Here is a 21,694-nt window from a genome sequence, read left to right as displayed (position 1 = left end):
GAAAACCATTAAAATACAGTTAAAACAAAAAACACAATTACAGTGCAGTACCTTTTAGTGTCAGCACTCTATACAGGAAGATACATGAAAAATACCAACCTATTTCTTTTGCCAAATTTTGCTTGTAGGCCTAATTAAAAGAACTACCTCACTCACCATATATTGGCTGACAGCAGAAACAGTGGCCTTCATTACACTTGAAATAATAATTTCCCATGTTTACAATTTTACTGATGCTGATTTGCAGCTGGAGGGTGGGACTGAAATTGGCTCAGTCTCGTGTTACTGATGGTCCAGCAGAACATGTCACTGTTTATGCATGATATTGTGAACAAAACATGATCTGCAATGGTTTATTTGTGGCTTGTATTCCAAAAGAGAATATTGACCAGTGACGCAAACACTTGAGGCACTATTGTACCTTTGAAGTGAATTCAGTCTCTGAACAAAATATATAGACGAAAAACTAAAGTTTATTGATCACTGACACTAATATTTGGAGCACTATTGTACCGCTGAAATGAGTTCAGTCTCTGGATAAAATATATGGACGAAAAACTGAAGTTTATTGATCACTGACGCTAATATTTGGAGCACTATTGTACTGCTGAAATGAGTTCAGTCTCTGGATAAAATATATGGACGAAAAACTGAAGTTTATTGATCACTGACGTTAATATTTGGAGCACTATTGTATTGTACTGTTGAGGTGAGTTCAGTCTCTGAATAATGGACGAAAAACAAGTTCAAAATTATGTTTTTAAATGTAATTATTGAAAATAAGATGATTGGGATGGGACCTTTTCGTAAAAATACGGAGATTTAACAAATCTTCAAGAATAAATATGGATAGCAGGAGAGACCTCCAAAATACGGACATGTCCTGTTAAATACGGATATTTGGTAACCCTACGCTCGGTAAGAGGAAGCTATAATTTTTTCTTAGGCAGTAATTTGGAAATGTTTTCAATTCAGAATTTTAACTACACTACAAGTGGAGGAATTGTGTTAATAATAATAATAATAATAATAATAGTAATATAAAATAAAAACTTTATAATAGTGTAGTTGATATTGTAATGATTATTGTTGCTTCTTAATTCTTTCAAGATTCATGATAAGGAATTTGTAGAGAGAAAAGTCTTAAATATACATGCAGTCTCCCATTTTGTTAGGGATCTTAGGACTGATGAGTAATTATGTGAGCTCCACATTTGTTGACCACTTAGCCCACTTTCAAGTTCGTTGTCCCACTGAAGAGAATTAGATCAGTTGTAAGGAAAAGGAGATCAGAGATGTCGAAATAGTAGCATAAAACTAACGTTCAAATCATTTCCCATGGTCATGGGCATAAAATGAGTTTGAATTGAGAATTTTGTAATAAAGTAAGAGTAGCTCCGACAGGATTTTCAGTTGTAATAAATAATTTTGATAATATGCAATACAGTATGGCATAAAAATGTAATTTTCCAATTCTGATGCATAGCTGATAAGCCTAAATGTATGAAAGTGTTACTTCTGGAAACTGCGTATTTTATATATTGCTTTACTTTTTTATATAAGAATGTAAAACTGTAGAAGAATTGGTTCCCCATTTCGTTTCTGTTAAAGCTTCAACCTATCATCACCTTGATAGTTCTCATATTCTCCTCGTGGAACACATAATAATGTCGTTTAATACTGTTTTTCTTGCAAACAGTGGTTTTAGATATTGTACTCTAAGCCACCCTTGCTCACTTGATTGTATATTTGCCTACCGTGATTGTAGAAAAAATGTGTAGTGAAAACGAATTATTGACCTGAAGTGTCTGTAAAATATCCCGATTCTCCATAAAATTTGTTAATTAATGAAATTGCTCTCAGAAATGCTACACACTTATTGTGGTAAACTTCATCTCGAAATTAGTATACTAAGATTTTGTAGGGCCTTGAGTATACCAAATACTGGTCCTTTAATTCTCGCATTATTTTGTACAGATGACCTGAGGTACTTCATGTAAGTAGTTGAGATACTTTTACAATAAAGACTTCTGTTATATTTAAACATATAAACCTAGTATATAATAAATAATAATAATAATAATAATAATGTCTTTTATCCCCTTATGAGGAGCATACAGCCTGAACAAACTATCTCCAATGCACTCTATTCTGAGGAGTTAATTTAACTGTTTTCCAGGTACCTGCTTCTTGCTCATTGAAGCACTTCCAAGTATTTCACGGACGTCCTCTCTTTCTATTGTCCTGGGGGTTCTTCTTTTGCTGCTCCTGGGTTATTTTTTTTTTTTTTCTCATGACACAGGAATATTTGTTTCAATAATTTCTGATTAATAATTAAATTTGCCCAGTAATTTTACGTATCTTTCCCAAGCAGCTATTTTGTATCATAAAAATCTCAGCTCTAATATTAATTAAACTTATAATTCAATTAAATTCTAGATTCCATATTGCAAATTAAGGTGCTGCAAAATAATTATTTTGCCTGTTACTAGAATTTTATAAAATGTGTGAAAAAATCTCCTGTTCATCATATTTTACAATATGAATTAACTGTAAAACATTTTCTTTAGAATTAGGTATACTTGGTATCCTGTGCTCTCACCAGTTGGTACGTAATTGTCCATGGAGTATTTTGTTTTGTACCTTAAATCCAGTGCTTTTCATCACATGTAGTCGTTACAGAAGTGTGATAGTTAATGAACTGTGATTTGCATACAGTAATTTATTTTCATTTAGAAAGGCGTGAACCTCTATGAAATACAGAAAATCATTTGGTTGTGCAATTATGGCTCACACATCAGTATTTTGGTATTTACTGTACATACAGAGTTCATCTTTGTATGCAGTAAATATTCATTTTATTGTAATGTACATTTTTAAATGACAGTAGAGATAATGTCATTTTATAATTGATAAGTAAATTATATTGTTGTTTTTATTGTTAATCAAGAAACCCATATATTTAAAAGCGCCTCCAATATTGTAGTTATGTATTGGTAATGGAATATAATGTAGTTCAAATATAATTTTATAAATAACACTGAAAATTTGTGCTGTCTGTGGTATTTATTTTGTATTTTCCTTAGACACATTTTCGTCCCTGGTGTTGAAATGAATGGTTTTATCTCAGAAATGCATTTAATCCTTATCTATAATTTATTGGAGAAAGTAGAAGTAGAGTAAACGACATTTCATACAAGTTGAGAGGATGTGAAGGCATTTCTTTCCCCTTCTACTTGCTCTGAGTCCGTCAGTATAACAGGCCGGTAGCTGTTACCTCTTATACCTGCACCCCCCCAAGTTGTATACACAAGAAAATAAAATATTAAATAAAGTACATAATTGGATATAAAATACAGTGACACAGATGTTTGACAGTTACATGTTTCAGTATATTTTAGTGTCGTTTTTACAAAATGTTCAACTAATAATTAATTAAATAAAGGGATGCTAGTTTGTATTATGAAGTCGGGGGGGGAGTGACACAATGCAGATTGTTCCGTCGTTTATGCTGTAGAGTAGCAACTAGCAGTGAAGAAAACATTTATCTTCTGCTGTCGGTAGCTTTTTAATGTGCCAGTTGATATAAACAACAATGAAATTAAATACATACGCTTAGTATAGATTTTCGAAATCTAGATTACCGGTAAACGTTTTCAATAATAAGAATTTTCACTATGTTCAAAGTCAATTAGTCGAACGTTAGCAAGATAGACAGTAGCATCTTCCCCTTCATGGATGGTAAAGAGTGTGAGTAGAGGGGAAAGCCTATCAACCAACCTGAAATGGGGATTAGTAAAAATTGTTGGTGTCAGTAGCTTTGTTTTATTATTATTATGATGAACTTACATTTCATTGAATTATGTTCTTGGGTACTCTTTCATTTGATAAATAATTGTGTATCTGAGCAAGAGACTTATTCTTGGTTATTCTTTGTGTTTTTGTGTTACTATTCTCTCCCTTTAAACCAGAATTCTTGGGTTCAAAACCAATTCGAGGGTGATGGAATTTTAAGAGAGAAAATTAGTGACCGTGTGGTAAAGATTAATGATTTGTAAATGAACTCTTATACCCAGGCAAAATTACTAAATGATTATTCCTCTTCATAACAAGTTTCTGCTTTACAGACAGACGTCTTTACAAGACAATATTTTATGAGACTCAGAGGATAATCAGGCAGTTTATACATTGAGGGGAGAGAATTTGAGGAAGTACTTACCTGATAGACAGTGCAACAACACACCATCCATTAGAACTCTTCAATTTTTGGACATGGTTGAGATAGCCCATTCTTTCTTACTCACCAGATCTCGCTCCATGTGACCTTTTCCTATTTCTGAAGATCAAATTTCATTTTATTTTTATGTTAAAATTAATTAATTGTTTTTGTATATGTTGTTGATTAATTTTTTTCAATTATAGTTTATTTTTGCAACATTGTTGCTATTATTATAATAATGTTGACAATGTTATAATTATGATAATAGAGTATCTTGTTAATATAATTATTTATCTTGTTTATACAAACTTTTTGATTGGAAGTCGTTGAAAGAACGACAATTCCAGTTAGTGAGGGGAAATTCAGATCAAGTCGCAGATGCAATTGAAAATGCTGACAGAAAGCAAGTTTTAGGGTGCTTCCAGTCTGCCAGCTCCACTGGGATTGCTATCTAGCCTTAGAAGAGGACCGCATCAAAGGTGATGGTGGCCACTTACATCTAAGGTAAGAAAATATGTTTTTACACCATTAATCCTGGAATATGTTGACTACACCTCGTAAAAGAATAATCATATTGTAAATCCAATGAAGCAGTGTATAGTACAAGTGCCAGAAATGATAAAGAAGTTAGTAAGAAACTAGAGACTTGCTGTTTAGAAACTAACCCCAGCATAGCTCAGATGCTGTCAAGTTGTACTTTTGATTCGGGGCTGTGTTTGTGCGTGTGTTCGAATCCCTCTTGGACATTATCTGGTTAGGTTTTCTCAGAGGTTTTCCCCAATTGTAAGGTGAATGTCAGGTATTGCTATGGAAAATTCTCACTCACCTCGCCAAATATTATGGAGTATATGCTATTAAAAAGTGCATATGCTAGATAACTTTGCAGCCAATACAGCATTGTTAATAACCAATAAATACTAATTTCAATTTCCTGACTCAATTTGCTCATTTAACAGAATTTGGAACAAAACCATTGTGAATTCATGAAGTAGATTTTTTCTATGTGCGTCAAGATTGTCACTGCCTATAGTTCCTATAGGAGGAAAGGACATCTTTGAGCATCTTGTTGCCAGCATTTTCCTCTGCTCACTCGACTCTTTCAGTTCAATTTTCTGCAGGTGACTACTCTCACAATGTGGATTCCACTTGAGCAGATGTTTTTGTTGGCTCCACCTAATTTTGTTAGTGTATATCCTCTTCATCTATACTTATACTGTTGTATTTGTAAATATTCTGTTTACAGTTTTTCAGTCCCTCGTATAAGGAAAACAAGGCACAAAAATCGACCGAGGAAATAGTAAACATGTTGGTGTACCTCACGTGTAAAGCAGTATATAAGGCTTAAAAGTAGCAAAATTTATTAGTGTTTCAGGAAGTTCTTATCTGCAACCTGATTGCGGTTGTCATGTGATGACTCAGAGTTCTAATCATTGCAATATCAGATAATATGAAGTGAGTCAAATCTTATCTTAGGTGTACACAATGACGTGTTGTATTGTCAGAAAAAAATAAAGATGAGAATCCCATCATTCAGGTATACAGATCAGATTCAAGTTCCGATGTAATGGAATATTTTACTGCTAACAGATTTTTCGTAAAATCAATTATACCACGCAGTAATAACTATTTTCCCTCCATCATATTGTAAGAGAAAAAAGTAACTTCATAATTTACCAACAGGGATTGCACCTTATCCCTGTTCTACCCTATTGTTATGATGATTTTAAACAAGCGTACCATATTTGTTCCAAGAAAAACAGGGGGATATTAATAGGCTAAGTTTCATTGCCTACTTGCTAATGAGTAAAAGATGGCGTCATTTTCAGAAAAGCTTAAAATATAGATCTATATTAATTGAAATTTAGGACCAAAATTTAAACACACTTCAGGCTTGATAACACTTTTATTCCATTTCATTGAATCTAAATGCAGAAAGACATTACAATTACACATAGTTTTCACTGGAAAGTATTTTTTCATTCAGGAAAACATCATCTGAAAGCAAGATGTCATATATTTCTATGCAGCAACTTTTCAAATTATATTTCAATGTTAGAGTATTACCAAGACTTGTTTCTGACATGTTTCTCTTCAATTTTATCTGATATTGATTGATTCATTGAACCAGTCTCAACGTTTGAACCAGGTACACAAACATGATTTCATTGACGGATATTTTGATATTTCAGCACTTTCAAAACAAGCAGCCATTTCTCTTCCAGTTTTACAGAATTTATATTCCAGTAATTATTACCCACGTCGTAATACCTAAGCTTACCTGAATCTATTTTATTACAGAGCTTACATTCTCAATAAAGTTAATGCCCAAGATGGTATGACACAGTGTAACACTTTACTTTCTATATCGATGCCTCCAGTCAACTGTGATCAGTACTTATTTATATACACAATAATGTGCAGACAACAGCACAAACAGTTTTGTATTATCAAAATAATATTAAATAGAAATATTGATAAAATCCCATCCACTCGTATTTCATAATTAAAGATATTGTAGAATTCATTATACTAATTATATTATTAACTCGCCAGGGGTCGCACATCGTTTCTTCGATTGGGTAGTAGGTATACATTTTGGTGAATTACACAGTGTTTCTCTTTTATTGGTTGTTGTAGTCTTCAGTACCTCTCCCCTGCTTTCCTTAGAGTATGAAGCAATAAAAATACGCAGCATTATTTATCTGAGTTTGGCATAACTCTTGTTGAATAAGAGCCTGGTCGTTTTCATCATGTGCGAACCTTGATATTTTATTAATTAATGCACGTTATTACACATAGTAGAGATTTAATACACCTGGATATCAATTTACAACAACAATGAAAATTGTAATATAAATAAAGCTTTGTTTTTTATTAAGAATGCAGTATTTTTCAGTTGAAAGATTGTATTTAGTACAGTAAGCAATGTAGTGCTATATATACGTCACTGTGTACATTAACAGAAAACCACAATTCCAAGTCGCACAGAGATTGTGTGCACTCGATGTGGGTCTCTGGCTTTTCGTCAGCCCACCGAGTCGTGTGGATATAAAGGGAAAAGTTGAGATGGTGTCGGGTGGAGTTCCCGGGTAGCTCAGTTGGTAAGAGCGCTGGTCTGTTCAACCAGAGGTCCCGGGATCGATACCCAGCCCCGGTACAATTTTTCCCTTGAAATTATTCAAATCTGCTTTACGGTGAGCTTTACGTGAAAGACTAATTTTTATAATATATACGTTACTGTGTACGTTAACAGAAAACCACAATTCCAAGTCACACAGAGATTGTGTGCACTCGATGTGGGTCTCTGGCGTTTCGTCAGCCCACGCAAGTCATGTGGATATAGGCACCGTGCAAGCTCCTCTGGTGGCGACTGTTGTTACTAACTGCGGGACAGCAGTGATAGAGTTGTGCTTGAAGCGTATGAATATACGTAACATCTCAGGTTAAATGATTAGAAATATGGATGATCCTAAAAAGCGGAAAGGTAACGCAAATTGCTGTGTTCTTGAGTGTAGTATTGCTTATAGGAACACACCAACCGATATTGTTTCTATTCATTCCCAAAACAGAAAACTGAAGAGCAACGACTCTAATTGTGGATCCATGCAGTATGCAGACTAAAGTAAATAAGGCTACACTGCTTGTAATCATAGTATTATTATATACTAGGCCTGATATAAAAATAGAATGTATATAGTATTATGTTTACAAATAACCATTAAGTTAAAAACAACAGGAATTTATCATTTAAATTTCAAAAAGTACATAATTACTGAGTTCTTTACATATATATTATGTATAATATTAGCAATAATAAATAATAATATACTTATTTTTAAATGTATTCATATCGAATTTAATTCTTGATTTCAAATGCTGATGGTTTACCTTGGAAACCAACACCCTCAGCAAGAATTTGCGATATTCATTTTATTAGGAACGAGATCAGAACACTCCCAAAACTAGCATACCGTTCCCAGTATTTTTATAAAAGATTACAAGAAAAAGACTGCCTCATCTCAACTAGCTCCGGAAAGGTACGAAAGAGACGCATAAAGAAGAAGAAAAGATGAAAATTTAAGTTTTATGGAAGGAGAATGCTCAACAAGTGTTATTTCGAAAAATGAAGTAGCCATACAGGCAGAAGTAAATGACACCATTCTTAGTGATTTTGTTTTTTCTTTCGCAATTGAATTGTGTGAATTGTCTACTCAAGTATCTATTCCATTACATGCCGAACTGAAGTCACATAAGAAATGTTATGACAAGCGTTCAGGAACAGATGATATGTTTAATGAAATGCAAGGTTTCCGAAATTATTCTACAATAATATATGAGAGAGAACTACCAGACTTAATGGGAGTGACATTTGTGGTTTCGAATATGTTAAAATTGCTGCCAATTGAAACACAATCATACCCGTAGAATCATAAGAAATATTTCCAATTCTATCATTTAAAATTGCTACCATTCAGGAAACAATGCCTGCAATATTGAAAAATATAGAGTGACAATTAATTGTTCAGAAGTGGCACAGCCACCCAGTGTGGATCAGATGGTGGCCTTCATATCTAAATGCTACCGAGGCAGATCGTGTGACACAGTCATAACAACTGATTGCGGATGATTGACTTTATTAGAAGGTGGCGATGAAGTCAAATTTTCCTGGAATAATAACAAACCTCTCCGATAAAGGGATCATTGTTGTTACTCCACCGTATCTGCACGATGGTAAATTAACAGCTGAAGAAGTCGAAACTACTTACAGTGTTGCCAGTGTTCGAATTCATGTTGAAAGGCGCATTCAGCGAATTGAAATATACAGTATAACATTTTACACAAACTATCAATTGAACTGCTTTCGCATGTTGATCTTGTTGTTTATTCAACTGTCCAAAGAGAAGTCTGAACCTCATAAGTGATACCAACAAGACACCACCTATGAGGCAACTAGGCCAGAATATCATGGGGTAGAGTGGCCAGTTCCTTTTCCCTTCCATTGCATATATCGCCGACTAGCTACAAATTACACTAGTCAGACTTCATATGCATACAAACAATTGTTCTTCCTCTGACACATATCATCAAGTGAGATGTACGGCCTGATAACAGATGTACATATCAGCCAGAACCTCAATCAGAAGTAGTATGTTGATGATATTCTTCATTATGTGTTGTGTTTTAGAGAATTTGCAGTCGCGCATTATTCAGGAAGTGTAATTAAGACTACTTTTATAATTAAATTACATTAAAATACGTAATTTATAGAGACATTATACTCATATTACACAGTCATGACATGAAATATAAGTATATCAATGTTTTCGTAATATGACTGTTCACCCTCATTCAATGGTCTGAAATCTGATTTAAATGCCAAACACCTTCACTGATATTTCAGTAACTTTGTAGTTACATTTTTACACTCCTCCAGCAGTACTGAACTTTCCACTGAGTCTATAAAATAATTAAAGATTGGAGATTGCTGGGTTTGCAGTGAAAGACCTGCCCTTGGACAGAACACTATGAATCAATGAACCCATTCTTACTATATAATATTACAACTTTTTATCGGCAGAAAGCCGCTTGTAATTTCTATATCACACATGACTAGTGAATGACTGCGAGCCTGTAGTTAATTAGGAATTGAGACACTGCGCGGCACCACCAGTACGATTTTGAGACCCATGCACGGTGCCTATAAAGGGAAAAGTTGAGACGGTGTCAGGTGGAGTTCCCGGGTAGCTCAGTTGGTAAGAACGCTGGTACATTCAACCAGAGGTCCCGGGATCGATACCCGGCCCCCGGAAAAATTTTTCCCTTGAAATTATTCAAATCTGCTTTACAGGGAGCTTTACCTGAAAGACTAGATTTGCAATGTAGTGCAGTGAAAGAAAACTACTACTACCATTACCACTACTACTACTATAATAATATACATTAGGACATGGTAAAATAAAGTAAGATGCTTATAAAAGCAGAGAAATAGGCCCCCTCCCCTCGATTATGAGCACTGTGTGCGATCTCTCGCGTAATAATCACGCGACCTCTGTTGGGTTAACAATTTTATCATTAAAAGAATCTTTTATTTTAGGCGAACCAGACAATTTTACCCTGGCACAGAAAAATAAAACTAACACAAAAGAATTAAAAGGCATTTAAGAGGAAATGTGTGAGATTTTTGGAAGTTTATCGAAGTGTCCAATGTATAAACACTAACTTTTCGGATTCACGTATTGACTATATAATCAGGGGCTCACAATGCACTGAATTTGAAATCATATTTAAGACGAAACTTGTTAAACATACAAGAAAACGTTAAACTCCATATTCCGGAAGTTCAATTTCTGATGAAGAAATGTGAGAATTGGCGCCTTCTATCATGCTTTGTTGTTTTAGTCATCCTTGTATACTTAATTTTATCATCTGATCAAGAAGACATAGTGTATGTATATGGATGTATCGTTTCTATAGTTGTCCTTTCTTTCTCAGTCTTAAATTGTTTTTCTTCTATAATACAGTGTAGAATATTATTTATAAACAATTTATTCGTGGTTTTCGTTCAGTTTATTTTATATGCAGTTCCTAAAATAGCCAGATTGGATATCAAACTGCTTATCCTTGAAAGATAAAGAAAAAAACCAGAGCAACCTTTCAGATAATAAGGTGTCTTGTTTAGAAATGCTTATGTATATATATATCGTTTTGTAATGTATCAAATCTGCTAATGGCTTCATTGCCAAATACAAGGCACTAGACAATAACATAATGTATAAAATATCTTTCGGTGCCCAAAAAAGTAAAGTGTCTTGTTTAGAAATGCTAATATACAGTGTACAGAGTGAATACTAAAGACAGGAGCGTGATAGAGGATATTGTAGTGATGAAATTCGATATAAGAACAGTCATGGTATGATGATTAGTTACGGAGATATTGGAGGCAGTACCTAGAAGTCAAATGTCACAATTTAAACTAATATTACAATACATATCTGTTTCGCATTGTGAAGTAAGGTAAGCACGTGATATTTTTACATTGCGTATGTCAAGCAAGCACCAGTGTTCAAAGCGTGCTTTATGACCCATTCATTGTCCAGCATTGAACTAAATCCATGTCCACACCTGTGGAGTAACGTCTAGCGCGTCTGGCCGCGAAACCAGGTGGCCCGGGTTCGATTCCCAGTTGGGACAAGTTACCTGGTCGAGGTTTTTTCCGGGGTTTTTGCCTCAACCCAATATGAGCAAATGCTGGATAACTTTCGGTGTTGGACCCCGAACTCATTTCACCAGCATTATCACCATCTCATTCAGACGCTAAATAACCTAGATGTTGATAAAGCGTCGTAAAATAACCTACTACTTGAACTAAATCCTAGCAAACCTGTGTGCGTGATGCTTGAAGTGACAAAAGTGTAAGTTAAAAGTACTGGGTGTTCGACGTGGACATGTGAGAGTTGCAGTCTGAGCTAAATCCCGTGCATACAGATGCGTTTCCCATGGAAATAATGCTTGTCTCATTAGACATTAGGGAAAAATTACAATGTATAAAATATCTTTCAGTGCTCGCGAGTTAAGGTGTGCAGATATTTACATGAAAGCTATGGTTGTAGATTTTGAATCCCATTGGTAATGTGTTTGTAAATGAAGGCTTGTATTGGGCTTATCCCACCATGTCTCGTGCAGAACGAAAAAAATATGAACTGACAATAAATCCCACGTGGAATATGATAAATATCAGATACAAATTACCTCTTCGAATACTATTAGAGTGCTTCAGGTGGAGGAAAATCTTGGCTATGAATACAGGATGTCCCATTTATCTTGTGCACCTATTATAACTTTTTTGGACTTTTTGTTTTTGAGAGTTATGTTAGAACAAGGGGGCTAACATGAGTGTAGAGATTTGGTGCATGTAACTACATTATGGTACAATACACGTGACATCAATTTTTCAAATAGCACTACATACTGTAATCATGTTACATTGATTACACACATTAAGACTAGTTCAAAAATGTATCACACTGTCACCTTCCCAATCAATAACGACAATCAGAATGTGCCGTTTGTTATGGTGCCCCATTCATCTTGTTCATTAACTTACACAAACAAAAGTCGACTGACGTCCGTACACGTCGTATGTTTGCTGTCTTAACATGTAAACAGACCACAACTGTTGTCGCCACAATCCACGTACAATAGCCTGCACGTTCTCCGGACCTGCCGCCACTCGACTTCTTCCTGTGGGAAACTGTAAAGGACAGTGTGTACCAGAACATTTTGACAACACCAGATGACATGCAGCAACGCATTCGACAGGGTTGTGTGTCATTCAGCCAGCAACATGCCGGGCAGACTCGTACAGTCTTTTGGGGAATGCCTTCGAATGTGCATTAATGTGGTCACCATTTGAAACATCATCTGTGACTCTCAAAGCATAACATTATCACATTGGAAGTACGTTTTTGTTTCGTTTTGTTATTGATTAGGAAGGTGACATTGTGATACATTTTTGAACTCATCTTAATGTGTGTAATCAATGTAACATGATTAAAGTATGTAGTGCTATTTGAAAAATTGATGACGTCAGGTGTATATTGTACCATAATGTAGTTACATGCACCAAATCTTCACGCTTATGTTAGCCTCCCATTCTAACATAACGCTCAAAAACAAAAATTCCAATACCTATCCAAACAAAAAAAGTTATAATAGGTGCACAAGATAGATGGGACACTCTGTATACAGTGACCAGTACAAAAAGCGAAACACTTCAATTTTCTTATTATTATTATTATAAGATCTAAGTTGACGCTATTGATAACATACCTACATGAAATATTTTGGTTACAGTACCACAATAATATACCACCATTTCGTTTAATTAACAATAACTCAATTGTTTTATGCTCGCAAATAGTAGTTTTAATTGATTTTTTTAAATAAAAGAAATTGAATGTTTCTTCATTTTTTGTACTGGTGGGTGTATAAAAGCTACTTCCTCTTGTACTGAAGGCTTTGGATGTGAACTAACTATAAAATAAAATACTGCATATTATATTACATATCAGTTGTATGTAGCAGAATGATTTCTAACTGCATTGTGCATATTCTAGGTAGAGTGATCATATTATACTTTCATCCAAAAACTGACCAGGTACCCCGAGTGCCTTCATGGCACATATACACCTACCTGTACTTGCTGTAGCTTGGTTGACTGTTACTAGTTGCAGTTCTTGAGAATGTAGTTTGATAAAATTCTGTTCTCAGTCTTGATCGATGACATTTTCACATTACCCAAAATTAAGAGGAAACCTTAACCAAGATGTGTTTCCAGTAAATTTTACATTATACTAGCCACTAGTGTAGCTCAGGTGGTAGCACATTTGCCTGCTGATCCGGAGATCAGTTCGCTCCTCCTCAGAAATTTAAGATCATAAAACGTAGAATATAACTGTCAAGCAACACATTCCTACAACTTTTGAAGTCATATCTTCTAACGAATGCATTATTTGAAATCAAATTCCTCTCCATTTCTGTAAAAGCTATGAATAAAGCAAAATAAATAATGAAAACTCGTAAATTTTCTAAGTTCAGCAGATGTGCCCATACATTGGTTGTGTTCAGCTGTAACAGCACAAAGGCACCAAAAACATTGAACGCCTTCGCTGTAACAGCGGTCGCCATTTTTCATAGCAAATTTTCTTCACTGCTCACTCAGCAAAGGAATAAGGGTGTAATTCTTTGTAAACACAGCTGACATTTTGGAATAGAGTAGTTCAGCCCCTCATAAGAAATTAATAGCTGAGTTAGTGGTGGCCTGGCTGAATGCAACCAGTGAAAACAGCATTTGTTTCCTAATTTAAAGAATTTTCCTTCCTCATGTACCGTAAAATGGGGTGAATAGGATCAAAACTTCAGTCTTGGTTATAAAGTTTGTTATAAACTGCAATTGAGCGGGAAGACAGTCATTGCTTACTAGAACAATAATAATAATAACCAATGACTGTGATCCCGCTCAAGTACAGTTTATAACAAACTTTATAACCAAGAATAAAGTTTTGATCCTATTCCCCCCCCCCCCCACTGATCCTATTCACCCCATTTTACGGTACTAATATTCTATCATCTGTTACCATTATACCTGTTGGACCCTAGGATCACAGTTCAAAACCAGCAGCAAGAGCAATGGATTTTAATCTTTACGGAGGGGGGGGGGGGGATGGAGGTAGGCTGTATCAAGGATACAGATGAAAGCTTTATTTTGTCAATATGTCGTACATGGTAATGATGAAAGGAGAATGGAAGTATGAGGTTGCGAATTCGCTTTATTGACTGTTACAATGTAATTCTGTTTATGATGGGCCTTGCTGTGCTCGCACTAGTCCCAGCATGCCGCATAGTCTCTTTCTTCTCTCTGTACTTTCAGCATTGTTGAGTTTGGGCTCTTGGATTCATCTGGATAAGATCTATCACCTGAGACACATTTCCTAAAATCTTGAACATATTTATGATTCATACTGTCCGACATCGCAGATTTTTTACAGTCACTCAACTTCACTGCTGATTTTCAGTAAATTTTCGTGGCTTCTGATTGCTGATTTTCAATTGTAGTCTGACTTTGCAAATGATTTGAGACCAGAACTGTCGTCCTAGCTCATTGCTGTCAGGAGTTATACGGCTTGGAATGTCACGTGGCCCCTCAATTCCCCCTCATCCTGCGCATTTTGCTCAAGATCAACTTAGGAGCTTTGGCCCTTTCTCTGTTGATTGCTACTAAGTTACGTTTTGCGAATTAAAGCTGTGAAAATTCTTAAATGATTTTGTGTTGCTCGGCCTTCTAGAATGGCCACAGCACTAAACCATCTTAGACTTATTCACAAAGAATTACGGATTTTACAACAAACACCAGGACTGTTCTGGTTAAAATAGTCACCCTAATTCTGGAATACATGTATTGCTACATTATTTAACACTAGCAGTGTATCTCAAAAAAATATCGTCTGAAATTAACAGCATGTGATGGAGAACATCAAATTATGTACATTAAATTTGGGAACCTATCTTGTAACTAGCACATTCCGGCCCTTACTCAAATTGAGCACATACGTATATGTTAACATACTGTTATTCAAATTTACAACCCATGATTCACTCCAAACATCTTCATTTGTAGTGAATCACAGTTATTTATAAACATAATCAAGTGAATTAGTTTCATATGATTGATGTTACTTTGCAGTGTTCCACAGTATGATTAACTCTGTCATGTCAACATTTGAAGTGTGAAAATACCAAGTGCCAAAGTTCTGCAGGATGGTAGTAACTTCTGAAAACCATCCTGTAAGTGCAATATGAAGACAGACAAACTTGTAAAGGCTCTCTTCAAGTTCTGCAAAACATTTTTCTCAGGACAGATTCTAGCAATAGTCATGTTCAGAAGTGCCAGAGTTAGGAGGGATTACTTACAAGATGCAGGCTACAGTGTGAGTGAGGGATGAGGCATATCAGATGCAAGTCCCTAATATATAGTTATCAGTTTGTGCTTAAATTATAGGTGTACCAACATTCATGCACCTGCAATTTGCTCAAGACTTCTGTTCCCCACCTTGAGATAATCCCAAAGATTACGAGGTAATTGCTGACTTTTGTGTTATGTTTTCCTCCCACTGTTGCTATTATGGTATTATAATCATTAAAAAGAATATTCTAATGCTTTCATTTCGTAGTTTGGCAATGGGCTCCGCAATTGCGAAGAATATAATATGTTTAGTCCAGTATTTTCTCTCACAGAGCTGAACACTTGGTCGCACAGGATGTTACCAGTGTTTACAAGATCTGTCGTCACCAGCTTGCAAAATGTTGAAGAAATCACTGTAAAAAGGTATGGAGTAAAAGAACTTATTACTAACATCCAAAGTATTCAATCATTAATAAAATGAAAACAGTCCAAATAGAATAGATTTATTCTGCATTTATATATGCATGTTTTTAAAAAGAAAAAGACAATGTTAAACTCTGAAATGGTCTAAGAACTAATCATACTGTATAACTCATACTTTAAATATACAAGACAATCATAAACATGGAAAGTCTGTAGAAAAGAAAGATGTGTCAAAAAATTGCTATACCTAGTATTCTCGTAGTGACAATTTATATATTGGGCAAATCATAATTGCAGTGTGCCCAAAAAGAGGCAATGTTATAAAGTGTTCAAATGCAGCAGAAATCTTTTTGTTCATTACTAACTTCCTAAAACTCACAATATTACAAGTGTACAGCAATCTGCCTTATAAGATAATTTTACTTGATGAGCGCAAATGGTAAATACGAGGTATGTATAAGGTAAGAATTTTTCTGCAGCTTCATGTCACCACATATTTTATTAAGGAAAAAAAAAAAAATGCAATTTGCATCAGGTGGCTAAATGGAATTTGCAGGAAAATTTGCACTTTCAAAAAGTCTCAGCAACCTCATGCACAGAGACACTCATATACGTCCTGATAGGCTATTTCTCCGACGTTTATGCAATTCAAGGATTCCAATTATGCGCAAAATCCTTGAGAATGTAAAAGATTACATTGCGGGGGAAAAAAATTGCTTATCTTTACTAGTGGATACAATAAAATCTTATTATTACAAAATTATAGGAATCCTGTAAACAATTACCTATTTTTACGTGTTCACCGAATTTTACATAAAAGAAGACACTGCACCTAGCCCTAAAATTGAAAGCGAATTTTATAATAACAAGATTTTAATGTAATTTCATGTCGAAAGAGCCAGATATTCTACATCTAGGGAGGTGTCTCACATAAAAATACATAGCAACACATTTAATTTTTTTGTTGGCATTCTGGGTTCTAAAAATGCCCCAACAAGAGGGGTCTCGGAGTAGTGTAAACACGGGGCAGAAATGGCAGGTAGCTGCCCTCTGCTTGGTCTTGTTGTGATGACAGTTTACAAGAAATAATCTGGAGTCCTTCTGGTCACGTGCGGTTCTCCACGTCTAGGTGCTGGGTCAAACTGCAGGCTGAAATATGAAATATTGGCATTAACATATGGCAAGTTCGAAAAACACCTTTACAGACCAGTCCACACGTTTTTATATTGTTTTCACTACACTACCAACAATGCTATTACCCATCCAACTCAAGCATGAAACCTAATGTCAATAATTGCACAGGTTGTGATGTCTCATGATTTGCCTTCTATCACAGTATACCCTTCAGTGTAAAGAACAGAGACTATGTCCTTAAGACCAAGACAATCATTTCTTTGGTCTTTCATATCTGCTACAGAAGGTGCGACTAAACTAGCCTACTTTGCGAATAAGTCAAGAAGAGATGTTAGATATGATTAGATTTCTATAGCACAGATGCCATGACCAAAAGAGAATGGGCATGACTAATCAAGAGCTACAACACACTATCACAAGACTTAAACAGTTCATGGGTATCATCACAAACACTGCAGGTTATAAGAGGTCAAATGACTTTATTGTCAAACGCCTGGCATTAGAAAACAACAACATATTACCATGACCTGGAAGGATCTTGCATGTACAAATTATGTGGGGGGGGGGGGGGTAAAAAAAAAAAGAGAGAGAGAGAGAGAGGAAAATCAGTGGCAATACAGCAAGTCATGTGCACTTCCTTTATTACATCTGCGCAGTTCTCAGAAAATTACTGTTTAGCTGCATATAAGCAATGCAAAAATGTATGTGAAGTTGTGAACTGGTCTTAAGATACAAAGTAACTAAAATTCTTTCATGCCAAAAAACAATCGTGAAGAAAGATCGAAGGTTGCCATTCAGCACAACAATCATGAACAGTTGGTTAAGTCTTACAGGCCACTCATCCAGCGTGTAATTTTCTTAATGAGCAAAGACAAAGGTTGAGATGAATACAAAAGAAATGCACTATGGTCCCACAAACCTAATTGTCTTTCACTTATGCAAAGATTCAACTTCCCAAAATTAGAGCATTCACTTTTGGCCAGTACTTCCTTGACCTACTTGGCAAAAACTCAGTTTGTAAGAGTTGTGGTTTCAATTCCCACTCTTGTACAACTACAATGGCACTCATAAGTCTCCACTTCAAGCTGTAATTAAATAACGAAGAGGTGATGCTGAGTTGACCAATGCAAAGCCTAATATTTTGCAAGAGAGGAAAATGTGCTGCTTTATGAATCAATGTTTGAATGAAGACTTTCCTTACAGCTCCTTTTTTAGTTTTTCTCTGTCAAAACTATGCAAGTTTCTTGAGTCAGAGGATGTAGTCTGAAGAGAGGCAAGTGGACAACACGCTTTGGGCTCACACATACATTGAATCAGTCCCCAAAGCCTTCTCCTTCTCAACTCTGTCACATCATTACTGCGATGTACAGTAATTTAATATAGATGAAAGTGTAAAACGTTGCTAGAAGCATTTCTAAAGTGCAACATTGTCGTCAGGCTGTCTAAAATGAATTCATATAGCTGTAAGGACAAGAACATCACTTACAATGAGTATTTCAGTGCATCATCCAATTCCATTATGGCTGCTTGGTTCCCACAACGATAGCAATAATTAGGTGCAGAGAAAATTGTAACTACATTACGATCATGGCACCTGAAACATAAAACACATTTGATCAGAGGCAACCTTTTACAGTGACGAGAAGAAAAGCAAACCTAGTGAACAAGTTAGTGTGGGACTTACCAATTATAACCCTCCATAACAAGTTGATGTGCTCGTGATACAAGAGTCAGTCCATTCGAATGGTTAAATGTCTCTGAAATATCTTGGCCAAATGTGTAGCCAGCCCCTCGTGGCGAAATTCCCCAGCCTCCTCGGTCATCAGGATCAGACCATAACAAATCACACATTGGACCCTAAAAAACAGCAACACAGAATAAGATGAATCTGAAATTCAAATTCCAATACTTCTCAATTTAATATCTTATTCTTTCATCCGAGGTCATGAAAATAATTGTAATGAGGTTCAGACTGGGTTTCTTCCATTTATGGGGGGGGGGGGGGGAAGTATATATTATACATTTACAAAACTTTGAAGGATTGAGCTACTTTCATCTTCAAATGGCAGAAAGAAAATGGTTGTATTAGGTGTTATTACAAACAGTCAAGTGCATGTGATAAAGTCATTTATAACAGTCCCTATGAGTAGGATATAATTTCTCACATCCTGTCCTTTTCTCCTGAAAACAAGCAATAGGAGAATTCTTAACTAAAGCTATTCTGAAAAATTCATCATTGCTTTTTCCTTCATTCAGAACACAATAACAATCATTGAACCTACAGAATTATAAGTGTGGTCCACTTCGTCTTTTCCAGAATTTTGAACCAACACTAGACATTCACAAATAACGGGACTCTGATCCTGTAGTCAGCATGGCTCAAAGCAACACACAAGGGAATCACACCCAGGCCTTCACTGCCCTGTTATAAGTGTTATTTTCCTCTTACCTCGTGTGGAACTTCTTGTAGGCGATCTAGCGCTCGGATGTGATCAAGTGTGTCTATTGATGGAGAAAGACCGCCATGAAGACAGAATATCTGTCCATCTACCAGTGCTGTCAAAGGTAGGTAGTCAAACAAGTCAGTGAAGAATTTCCATACATTAGCATTCCCATATTTGCGCAGACATTCATCATAAAATCCATAAACTTGTGTAATCTGCCTAGATTCGTGGTTACCACGCAAAATTGTTATTCTTTCACGATAACGAACCTAAAAACAGAAGGAAAAAATGTCACCTCAAGCACAATTGTTACAGTTCTCTACATTAGCACTTCTCAAACTATGGTCTGTGGACCATCTCATCCTTTCAGTGGGCCTAATATACAATTTGAAAATACAGTTTCGTAATTCTTAAATGAACTGTATTATATGAACTCTAAGTTTAATAAAATAAAACTGTTTGTCTCTTAGCTTAAGTAAAAAATTACTAATATTTAATACTTCACAAAAAAGATATCACATCTTTCCAATCATACCCAAAATAATATTTTACACACGGGTCTTCCTTCCAAAACATTTGATAAACGTCGTTCCAATATTTAAACATGGCAAATGCAAGTCTTCAGAATTTCAAGTACAAAATGTCATTAATTGTGTTTATATATGGATATGGATTATGGAGCAATTATTGTAATCAGTTCATTTCTCCCGATGAGAGAAGGATGCCGACTTGAATTTTAACATTGGTGAGAAAGGCAGATATATTCGATTTATTTCCTTTCCCAAGGTGAATTGTTCACCCTTAGGCAAATTTCAATCGCATCTCGAATGTAATGCCAAGCACTGGTAAATACCTGACCACTGCACAATGTGTTAAACGTTGTAGAACACTGTATTGTCACTTTAAAAACATAATTTGCGTTATAATTATTTTTAAACTTTGAAATTAAATAATACACTCATCTCTCTACAGAAAACGTGCACTACCAAGAGTTTTGATGATGACGTTTATGTGTACTAACTTTCATCACTCACCTTCAGTGCAACTAGAAGTGTAACCGTTTCCACAGAATAATATCCACGGTCAACATAATCTCCCATGAAGAGGTAGTTTGTGTCTGGTGACCTTCCACCTATTCGAAACAATTCCATCAAATCGTGGAACTGACCATGAACATCTCCACAAACTGTTACAGGACATTTCACTTCCTGTACATTTGATTCTTTGGCTAATATTTCTTTCGCCTGAAATTCGGTAAAAGCATTGTGTTATTTCGTTTCAGTAGCTTTGCAAGAGAGACTGACGTTTCCTCCAAGTGCAGAAAATCGTAATTTAAATATTTGGCACACCCACTCAATAACGAATAAAATGTAAACCATCAATGTTATTAAATGGACAATTTTTTAAATATTTAAAAACAATTCGTATGTACATACTGAATGTTCTCGAGGCAAGTGGAACTTTCATATTAAAACAATATTAATCACCACTATGCTGTAAATACATTACATTGTTTTCATGCCGCTTACCTTATCGCATAAAGTTTTTACTTGGCTTTCTGTCAGTTGTTTGCATTCATTCAACTGTTCTATCCATTGATCTAATTCCTTCAGCGAAGCTTTTTCTTCCATTGCAGTAGCCTATTTAAATATATTATAACAAATATCACTACTTACGAAACACACAGAACAAATAATAATCTCCAAACCATACGAGTTGCATATGAAATTAGTTTATCCTTATATATCACCAAGCACACTTCAAGATGGCCGATAATACTTCAGAGTGACGTCACAGCGTATATGCCGAAAGCCGATCTCTGCGTCATCTAGCGGCATATTTTATTTATAACCAGTTTATTAGATTTTCAAAGATTTAGAATGTGTGCAATATAAGAAATTCTAATGTATCACAGTCAGTATTTTTAATTTTTAAGGTGAGGGGTTAACATTCTGATGTATGATATGTATGCATATTAAATTAGGTTACACACATGTCAAAGACGTTTCCATC

The 21,694-nt window shown here is 35.3% G+C and overlaps 1 protein-coding gene across 1 annotated transcript; it reads right to left on the bottom strand.

Annotated features, from left to right (window-relative positions):
- Positions 1–16,167: 16,167 nt before the first annotated feature.
- Positions 16,168–21,502, bottom strand: mts (protein phosphatase 2 catalytic subunit mts). Its single transcript, XM_069843993.1, has 6 exons — positions 21,211–21,502; positions 20,716–20,925; positions 19,687–19,950; positions 18,922–19,094; positions 18,724–18,831; positions 16,168–17,252 (listed from the first exon to the last, which is right to left on the bottom strand). The coding sequence occupies exons 1-6, from the start codon at positions 21,310–21,312 to the stop codon at positions 17,180–17,182; spliced, it is 930 nt and encodes a 309-aa protein (XP_069700094.1). The 5' UTR covers positions 21,313–21,502; the 3' UTR covers positions 16,168–17,179.
- Positions 21,503–21,694: the final 192 nt, after the last annotated feature.

Source organism: Periplaneta americana, chromosome 13 (assembly GCF_040183065.1).
Source record: "Periplaneta americana isolate PAMFEO1 chromosome 13, P.americana_PAMFEO1_priV1, whole genome shotgun sequence".
NCBI lineage: Eukaryota > Metazoa > Arthropoda > Insecta > Blattodea > Blattidae > Periplaneta > Periplaneta americana.
This window is presented reverse-complemented; position numbering and strand designations above follow the sequence as displayed.

Bases quoted from the DNA above. Each gene is read 5' to 3' on its own strand.
- mts (XM_069843993.1), bottom strand. From the start codon at position 21,312: ATGGAAGAAAAAGCTTCGCTGAAGGAATTAGATCAATGGATAGAACAG. The intron at 20,926-21,210 runs GTAAGCGGCATG...ACCGAATTTCAG, and splicing joins TAAAAACTTTATGCGATAAG to GCGAAAGAAATATTAGCCAA. The intron at 19,951-20,715 runs GTGAGTGATGAA...TTCTGTTTTTAG, and splicing joins CACTTCTAGTTGCACTGAAG to GTTCGTTATCGTGAAAGAAT.